This window comes from Canis lupus, chromosome 30 (assembly GCF_003254725.2).
Source record: "Canis lupus dingo isolate Sandy chromosome 30, ASM325472v2, whole genome shotgun sequence".
In the NCBI taxonomy this organism is placed as follows: Eukaryota; Metazoa; Chordata; class Mammalia; order Carnivora; family Canidae; genus Canis; species Canis lupus.
Genome location: NC_064272.1, coordinates 33,579,809 through 33,589,377, shown reverse-complemented (window position 1 = coordinate 33,589,377; position 9,569 = coordinate 33,579,809). Strand labels below are relative to the sequence as shown.

Genomic DNA, 9,569 nt, shown 5'->3' with positions numbered 1-9,569 from the left:
CAGGACTTCAGCTTTTTATTGAGCAGCTTATAAAAGTTTAGTCAAAGAGACCAAAGCCCATGTCATCATCAGACTCCTCAGATTCTTCTTTCTTGGCTTCCACTTTTTTCTCCTCAGCTAAAAAACAAAAACAATAACACACCTTGTCAGTATTTTAAACTCCAACGAGCTCCAGGCCCTTCAATTTACATGGTCAAAAATACCCAAGACTTCCAACTATGTCCCTGGTTTTAGGATTTCTATCGTCTACTCTTTTAGCAAACTAAGTATTACAGACAGGATTGCTCTTAATCTCCACGCTCCTCCCTCCAATACCAAAAAAGTTTTCTACCTGGGGCAGCAGCGGTGGAAGGAGCAGGACCTCCTGCTGGCGCAGCGCCAGCTGCTGGGGCAGGTCCACCAGCTCCTACATTGCAGATGAGGCTCCCAATGTTCACATTGGCCAGGGCCTGCAACACACGTGCAAACAGATTACACTCAGTTCTGGCCTTTTGTTGTTATAAACCTCCCACCTCTAAAGGGAGGTAACCTTTACCTCCCTTTTGAACTGACAGCAATCAATCCCCAACACTACATTGCCCTTCCTTCTCCTTTGCTGCAATCTGCCAGTGACATTTTGTCTGCTGAGATTTCCTAGGACTTAGGGACACAGAGCTATATTAAAAACTAATCACAAGAAAACCTACTCAAGCTTAAAATCTTAGAGTAACTGAATTCCTTCCTTTTATAGAGGAGAAAAACTGGCCGCAAAATGCTGGCTTCAGTTGTTGGCAAAAAAACTCAAGCTTCCTTAAATACTCAAACCAAGATTCTTTCCAGTTCCACATCTTAAGAGTGAATTCAATTTTTCAGACTGCGAAGTCCAGGGACTTTACTAAAGAGGAGTACCTTTATTGAAAGTACAATGTTTTCATTCAAAGCTCTTTGGAGGACACAACCTGGAGAGACAAAGCTAATTGCCTCTTACCAGAGACTAAATAATATGTAATAGAAAATGATACCAAGTTCCTTGGGTAAGAATCTTGTCTTCATTGATCTTTTGATATATATCCCAACAGTCAATGTTCAAAATAAGGGCCACTACATCCAATTTCCATGAAACCCGGTTCTGAGATCTAAATGTTCATGAGGTTAAAGAGTTTGACAATTTTATAAGGGACAGCTCTGCCCCTGGTTCACACCAATTCATGACCATGTCTCTGTAGGGGCAGTTGGACACTCATCTCTGGGGCCTGTCACTGCTGTTTTTACCATTTCATTGTTGCGCAAATTAGCTATGAACTAATGGGAGTCCTAGCTCTCATACAATATTCCTCTTCTTACATATAATACAGGACGCCGATCTCAATGGTTATCCTAATGCGAATGAAAAACGATTTAAAATCTTATTTCCAGGAGAAATCCTTGATTAAAAATTAACTTTGGACATTGAGAAGAATCAGCACTTAAGAATCATAATCTGTGCTTAAGGGCTAATTTAGCCCCAGTGGGGATGCAAGTTACACTGTACTTTTATTTTTTTCTGATGGATCAATAAAATTGTTATGTATTTAAAAAGAAGAATGGAAGGGCATAGGCAGTATTACCTCCTGGGTGACTCTTTTAAGGAGTCATCCGGTGGGTGTGTAACATTTATGTATACATGTACATATATATGTGTGTGTGTCATGATTTCAGAACAGAAGGAAAAAGAAACCAGACTGCAAACAAGGAAAGACAGGGGGACGTGTGGGGTAGCTCAGCGGTTTAGCCCCTGCCTTCGGCCCAGGGCGTGGCCCTGGAGACCGGGGCCGAGTCTTGCATTGGGCTCCCTGCATGGAGCCTGCTTCTCCCTCTGCCTGTGTTTCTGCCTCTCTCTCTCTGCATCTCTCATAAATAAATCTTTAAAAAAAAAAAAAAAAAGGAAGTTAAAGACAAATTTTAGACTCTAGATATGGAACTATGAGCCGTTCTCGTGTTACAAGTACACCTGACTTTGTAAATCCCTGATCTCCCCAAGTCTGCTTCTCCAAATCACTCTACTGCCATTTCCTTACCTTTGCAAACAAACCCGGCCAGAAAGGCTCAACATTCACACCCGCTGCTTTAATGAGGGCATTGATCTTATCCTCCTAAAAAAATAATTTAAAAAAGTTAAAAAAAAAAAAAAAACCCGCATTCCACGAGCAAGCAAAGCGCAGTTTTCGGAAACGTCTCCAAACCACTACAACTGAAAGTAAATCACTCAAAACGCGTGTCCAGAAACCACGTTTAACCGCACCAAATACTGTGTCTGTATTTCGCGTACGTTTATTTAAAACGAAAAATTTCTCAGGACCCTTAGATCACCGGAGACGCAGCGGCCCCCGCGTGCCGGGCACCTCGCAGGGCGGCAGGTGCAGCAAGCTGACGTGCGCTCCATCCGCATCCCGCAGCCTGGCCCGGGGAGGCCGTCCGGGCAAACGGGTCAGGATGTCTGCCCGCCCGCACGTGGGCCCGCCCGCCCCGCCAGCCAGCACGCACGTGGGCACGCACGCACGCGGGCCCGCCCGCACCGCCCGCCGGCACGCACGTGGGCCCACCCGCACCGCCCGCCAGCACGCACAGGGGCCCGCATGCACGTAAGCACGCACGTACGCACGCACGTGGGCCGCCCGCACCTCCGCCGGGACGGCCGATGGCCGCGGCTTCGTCCGGAAGGGCCTAGCAGGGCGCCCCGCCGGCGCACGGAAAGCGGCCGGCCGCAGGCCGACGCCCGCCCGGGCCCGCACTCACCGTGACCGTCACCTCGTCGTCGTGCAGGATGAGGGCCGAGTAGATGCAGGCGAGCTCCGAGACGGAGGCCATGGCGAGGGCGCGTGCCGAGCGCGGTGCTAGTCGCCGGCTGAAGTGAGGGCCTCACCCCAACGCGGCCTTAGCTTCCTCGGAAGGACCGAGCACCTTAGCGGCAGCTGAGGAAAGGAGGTCCCGCGCCTGCGCGCAGCGTCTTATACGAATCCCACGGACCAATCGGCGCCCGCTCCTGGCGGAAGAGGCGGGGCGAGAATGCGCCTGCGCACACAGCGCGACACGCTGGTGAGCGGGGTCAAGAGGTTATCAGGCACCTGCGGCTGCGAATTCTCTTGGTTGGGGTAAAACTCGGGGCTCCTGAGACAGTAAAAATACTTTTAGGAAAAAGTGACCTGAGTAAATAGAGTTCACCCCAGGTAGTGTATCCGGGGTCACGCTATTTGGACGTTTGATGACGTCACAAGGCTGCGGGCGCAGCCCCCCCCCCCCCGCGCCCCGCGGGCTGTGAGCACCTGGAGCTCAGCAGCTGTCTGCGGGGAGGTCTCAGGTGCTTAGGACAACGTCCCAGAGAAAAAGCTGCAGGAGGAAAAGAGAAGCTTGCAGCAGCTGCAGCAGCAGCATCCGAGCGCCTACCGTGCCCCGGGCGCTGAGCCGCGGCCTGCCGGGACTCCCCGCATCCTTGCACAGCGCAGGGGGTGAGTACTGTTAGGGACCTACGTATTAGGGATCTACTGGGAAGGAAGGGGAGCTTTCCGTGACAGTTGCATTTGGTATAACGAAGGCACTCCGTGTTTGGGTGGAAATGCCTCGAACGTGCCCTTAAGATACCAAAGATGAGTTGAAGCAACCTCTCTCTGTGTAGGTGCTGCATTGCCACTTTGTATCTTTTGAAACTTAATAAAATCGGTGTTGGATTCGTATTGAGAGTTGTTGGGCTTTTTCTTTCTTTTTCTTTCTTTTTTTTTTTTTTTTTTTTTGAGGTATGATTGACATGACATTTTTTATTTCCGGAGTATAGCATTATGATTCGCTATTTGTGTGTATTGCAAAAATGGTAAGTCTTGGTTAACATACATCACTATACATAAATAGCCATTTTTAAGGTCTGCTTTCTTGGCAGCCTTTAAATATGACACACAGTCCTATTAACTATCGTCACCATGTCGTACGTTACACCCACAGTGACTTTTAACTTCAGGTTTGTAATTTTTTACCCCCTTCGCCCATCCCATCCCTCCCTCTGGCAACCACCAATCTGTTCTCTCTTTTTTTAAAGATTTTATTTAGTTATTCATGAGGGACACACAGACAGAGGCAGAGACACAGGCAGAGGGAGAAGCAGGCTCCATGCAGGGAGCCCGACGTGGGACTCAATCCTGGGCCTCTAGGATCACACCCTGGGCCAAAGGCAGCGCTAAACTGCTGATCCACCCGGGCTGCCCTCTTACAGGTTTTTGATTTGCGATCACCACTGGATTCATGTATAACATTTTATATATATTGCAGTCTATATTAAGTTTGAACACATTCTAAAAGCTCTAAATTTTTACTCTCCCTTCACATTTTATGTATATGATGTCGTATTTCACATCTTTTTATTTTGCGAATGCTTTGGCTAATTTTGTAGATATAATTGATTTTACTACTTTTGTGTTTTAACTTCCATATGGGTTTTATAAGGGATAAACCTACTACCTTTATTGTATGTTTGTTTTTAGTTGTGAAATTTTTTCCTTTCATAATTTTCTTCTAGTTATGGCCTTTTTCCAATTAAAGAATCCCCCTTAACGTTTCTTATTAGGCCAGTTTAACTTTTGTTTGTCTGGGAAGCTTAATCTCTCCTTCATTTCTGAGCAATAACCTTGCTAAGTGAAGTATTCTTGTTTTTTTTTTTTCCTTTTAGCCCTTTGAATAATATATCATGCCACTTTCTTCTGGCCTGCATAGTTTCTTTTTTTTTTTTTTAAGATTTTATTTATTTATTTATTCATGAGAGACTTAGGGAAAGAGAGAGGCAGAGACACAGGCAGAGGGAGAAGCAGGCTCCATGCAGGGAGCTTGACATGGGACTTGATCCCGGGTCTCCAGGATCCCACCCTGGGCTGAAGGCGGTGCTAAACCGCTGAGCCACCCGGGCTGCCCAGGCCTGCATAGTTTCTGTTGACAAATCAGCTCATAGCTTTATGGGATTTTCCGTCGTAACTTGTTTTGCTTCTCTGCTTTTAAAATTGTGTCTTTATCGGGATCTCTGGGTGGCTCAGCAGTTGAGCATCTGCCTTCAGCCCAGGGCGTGATCTTGGAGTCCTGGGATCGAGTCCCACGTGGAGCTCCCTGCATGGCTCCCTGCATGGAGCCTGCTTCTCCCTCTGCCTATGTCTCTGCCCCCCCCCCCCCCCCGTAGCTCTCATGAATAAATAAATAAAAATAAAAAAATAAAATTGTGTCTTTATCATCACTTTTTGCCATTTTAATTATGTGTTTCAGTGTGGACCTCCTGTGTTCACCTTGTTGGGGGCTCTCTTTCCTTTCTGAACCTGGGTGTTTGTTTCCTTCCCCTAAGTGGTGAAGTTTTCAGCTGTTTTTTCTTCAAATGAGTTTTCTATCTTTTCTCTCTCTCTCTGGCACTCCATGATGTGAATACTATTATACTTGATGATGTCACAGCCGTCTTTTCTCAGGTCCAGTGAGAATCTTTATGACCATTACTTTGCATTGTTTATCAAGAGTATTATCTGTTTCATTTAGCTCTTTTACTGTGATTTTGTCTTATTCTTTGATTTGGGACATATCCTTGTCTCCTCGTTGTGTCTGTGTTTTGTGTATTAGGTAAATCCGCTATATCTCCTGGTCTTGAAAATAGTGGCCTTGTGTAGAAAAGGTCTTGTGGTGCCCTGTAGTGCAGTCCCCCCACCCCCCACCATGGTAACCAGAACCAGGTGCTCAAGAGGTGTCCCCTTTGTGGGCTGTGTTGTGGCTGAGCTGCCATTGCCTTCAGCTCTGCTAGCTTCCCTTAGCTGCACCGCCTGCTGTGGCATCCTCAGAGTTTACTGCCCGCTGTTGAGAGGCCTCTGCAGCAGCAGTGGGTTTCATTAGTGGACAGGACTGACAGTCCAGCTGTCTACACTTAGCCTATATGCCTCAGCTGTGGGCACACCAACAGCCAAGGCTTGCTCCGTGCAGTCAGCTGAGAGGCTCAGCTGCAGGAACTGTAGGCATGTTGGTGCATGAGCTTATTTCCACCGTGCCTTAGGACAGGAGTCACTTTGGAGGGACACCTGGGGCAGTTGGATTGGACAGGTCTGCAGGAGAACACCGGGGTGTCAGATGGAGAAGCAGACTCCCCCACGTGGGGCACGATCCCAGGACTCTGGGATCATGACCTGAGCCACCCAGGTACCCCTATCTTTCATTGTATTAATGTGATATATTTGTTGATTGGCATATATTGAACCATCCTTGCATCCCAGAGATAAATCCCACCTGATCATGGTGTATAATTCTTTTTGTGTCCTTGAATTCAGTTTGCTAATATTTCATAGAGAATTTTTCCATTTATATTCATTAGGGATACTTCTGTTTTTTTTTGCTGTGTCCTGGTCTCACTTTGGTATCTGACCTTATATAATGAGTTTGGAAGTATCCCAGCCTCATCATTTCTTTGCAGGAGTTTGAGAAGGACTGCTGTTAATTGTTCTTTGAAGGTCTGGTGAAGCCATCTGGTGCTGGGGTTTTCTGTGTTGGGAGGGTTTTGATTACTGATTCAGTCTCTCTAGTCATTATTCATCCTTTCAGATATTTCATTTCTTCTTAGGCTTGGTGGATTGATGGTGTGTTTCTAGAAACGTACCCATTTCTTCTGGGTGTCTAATTTGTTGATATGCAATTTTTTCATAGTAGTATGTATGTATGTCTGTAGTATCAGTTGTAATGTGTCCTTTTTCATTTCTTCTTTGAGTTTTTTTATCTTAATCTGGTTAAAGATCTGTTGATTTTGCTTACCTTTTTAAAGAACTTTTAGTTTTGTTGATCCTTTCTATTTCTCTGGTCTCTATTCCATTTATTTTCGCTCTGATTTTTTTATAAGATTTTATTAATTTATTCATGAGAGATACACAGAGAGAGAAGCAGAGACGTAGAGGGAGAAGCAGGCTCCCCTCAAGGAGCCCAAGGTGGGACTTGATCCCGGATCCCAGGATCATGCCCTGAGCGGAAGGCAGATGCTTAACTGCTGAGCCACCAGGCGTCCGTCGCTCTGGTATTTATAATTTCCTTCCTTCCACTAACTTTGAGCTGGTTTCTCCTAGTTCTTTGAGGGGAAAGGTTATTTGTGATTTTTCTGATTCCTTAACATATGCATTTATTCCTATAAGCTTTTCTTTCAGAACTTTCACTGCATTCTATGATTTGATATGCTATATTTCCATTTTCATTTGTTTCAAGGTAATGTTTCCCTTTGATTTCTTGACACATTGGTTATTCAAAAGTATGTTGTGTCGTTTCCACATATTTTTAAATTTTCAATCTCCCTTTTGTTGTTGATTCCTAGTTTCATACCATTATGGTCAGAAAAGATAGTTGATTTGTTTTGTTTTCTTAAATTTGCTGAGATTTGTTTTGTGCCCTATCATATGATCTGGAAAATACTTCATGTGCACTGAAAAAGAATGTGTGTTATGCCCCTGTTGGTTAGAATGCTCTAATATTAAGTTCTTATGTTCTGTAGTTCAGTTTCTTTGTTGGTTTTCTACCTGGATGATTTATTCATTGCTGACAGAGGGGCACCTAGGTCCCCAACTGTTATTGTATTGTCTGTTTCTCCTTTGGAATGTTAGTATTTGCTTAATAAATTTTGGTGATGCAATGTTGGGTGCATATATATTTATTACTGTTTTATCTTCCTGATGTATTTTCCCCTTTATCATTATACGATGACCTTATATTTTCTATTGTTTTTAGGCTTGACCTCTGTTTTGTCTGATAAAAGCATAGCTACCCCTGCTTTCATTTGCTTTCCACTTGCCTGGAATATCCTCTGCCATTCCTTCACTTTGAGCCGGTGTTGGTCTTAAAAGTTGAAATGAGCTTCCTGTAGGCAGCATATGGTTGGGTCTTGTTTTGCTCTTTTTTTTTTTTTTTTTTTTTTTTTATATATACCACATTTTTTTTTATTGGTGTTCAATTTACTAACATACAGAATAATCCCCAGTGCCCGTCACCCATTCACTCCCACCCCCCGCCCTCCTCCCCCTCCAACACCCGTAGTTCGTTTCCCAGAGTTAGCTCTTATCCACCAAGCTACTCTGTACCTTTTGATGGATGAATTCAGTCCATTTATATTGAATGATTATTGATCTTAAGGACTTACTACTGCCATCTCATATTTAGCCTTCTGGTAGTTTCTTTTTCCCCATGTTTCTGATTGTCTTTCTTAGTGTGATGGTTTTCCACGATGATTTGCTCAGTCTCCCTTTTTTAATGTTTTGGTACTTTTCTCTAGATTTTTGCTTTGTGATTGCCATGTGGCTTATATAAAACATCTAGGTCCTTTTTGTGCTGATAACACTATCTTCATATACAGTTTCCATCTCCCGTTTTATACTTTTGGTGTCAGTTTACTTTTTTGCTGTGAATTCATTGAATTATAGTGGCTTTCGTTTGTTATTGTTCCTCTTTTTTAAGCTTTTATAAGTAGTTAGCACATCATTCTAAGACAAGTTTTCTAATTCTGTTTTTCACCTTTGTCTAGAGTATAGGTCATTTCATATGCTTTTATGTCACTAATTAGCATCTTTCCATTTCAGCTCGGAGAACTCCTTTCAGTATTTCTTGCAAAGCAGGTCTAATGGCGAACTACATATAGGGAAACCCCTTATTTATCCTTCATATCTGAAGTATATCTTTGCCAGATAAAGTGTTCTGGACTAGCAGTTTTTATTTTTCAACATTTTGAATGAGTCATTCTACTCTCTACTGGTCTATAGAATTTGAGAAACCCACCAATAAGCTAATGGAGGTTCCTTTGTAGGTTACTTTGTTGCCTGGGTGCCCCTGCCTTTTTTTAACAGATTCATTATAATGTGTCTTGGAGATGATATTTTCACATTGAGATAATAGCATTCTGTTAACTTCTTGGACTTCTCTAGTTCCTTCCCCAGGTTTGTGAAGTTCTGTTACTGTTTCTCTAAATACTCTCTGCTCCCCTTGCCCTTTCTTCCCCTTCTGGTAGACTGTTATATTTGTTTTTCTCATCCTATATGATAGCTTTTGTAGGGTTTTTTTGTTTTGTTTTGCTTTAAATCTTAGCTCTCCTCTCCTGAGTCATTTCTAAATTCCTGTCCTCTAAGTCACTAATTCCTTCTTCAATCTGATCTGCCCTACTTGCTAAGCTCTCTAATGCATTTCCTCATCTCATTCACTTGTCAGCTCCAGAATTTGTATGGTTCTTTTAAAAAATTTAAAACTCCTTGGTAAAAAAATACCTCCTGTTCAATAATTTTGTTCCAAAACTGTATCACGTTTTCTTATAAGCTCACTTAATCTCTTTGATAGCTGTGAATTATTTGTCAGTTAAATCAGAATATTTTGCACCTTTGGGTTCAGTTGCTAGAGAATTTATTTTGTGATACCTCATTACCGAGATTTTTTCAAAGTGTTTGATTATGTGTACCTCTGCCATTGCATTTGAAATAGCACTCTTCCTTAGTTGTTTCCTTTGTTACAGTTCAACAGCTTGGCAATTGCAGACTTTTGTTTCCCAGAAGGTGGTGCAATAGCTCAAGTTTTTGGCTTCTCACCTGAGC

The 9,569-nt window shown here is 43.5% G+C and overlaps 1 protein-coding gene across 2 annotated transcripts; it reads right to left on the bottom strand.

Moving 5' to 3' along the window:
- RPLP1 (ribosomal protein lateral stalk subunit P1) lies at window positions 1-2,981 on the bottom strand. 2 transcript variants are annotated; one of them, XM_025472327.3, is made up of 4 exons: window positions 2,755-2,981; window positions 2,037-2,111; window positions 332-449; window positions 1-117 (listed from the first exon to the last, which is right to left on the bottom strand). In XM_025472327.3, exons 1-4 carry the CDS (start codon window positions 2,824-2,826, stop codon window positions 38-40), a joined length of 345 nt encoding a protein of 114 aa, XP_025328112.1. In that variant the 5' UTR covers window positions 2,827-2,981; the 3' UTR covers window positions 1-37. The 2 variants fall into 2 exon arrangements, with proteins under 2 accessions (XP_025328112.1, XP_048959951.1); XM_049103994.1 differs by having other exon boundaries at window positions 2,037-2,108; window positions 2,755-2,956.
- Window positions 2,982-9,569: the final 6,588 nt, after the last annotated feature.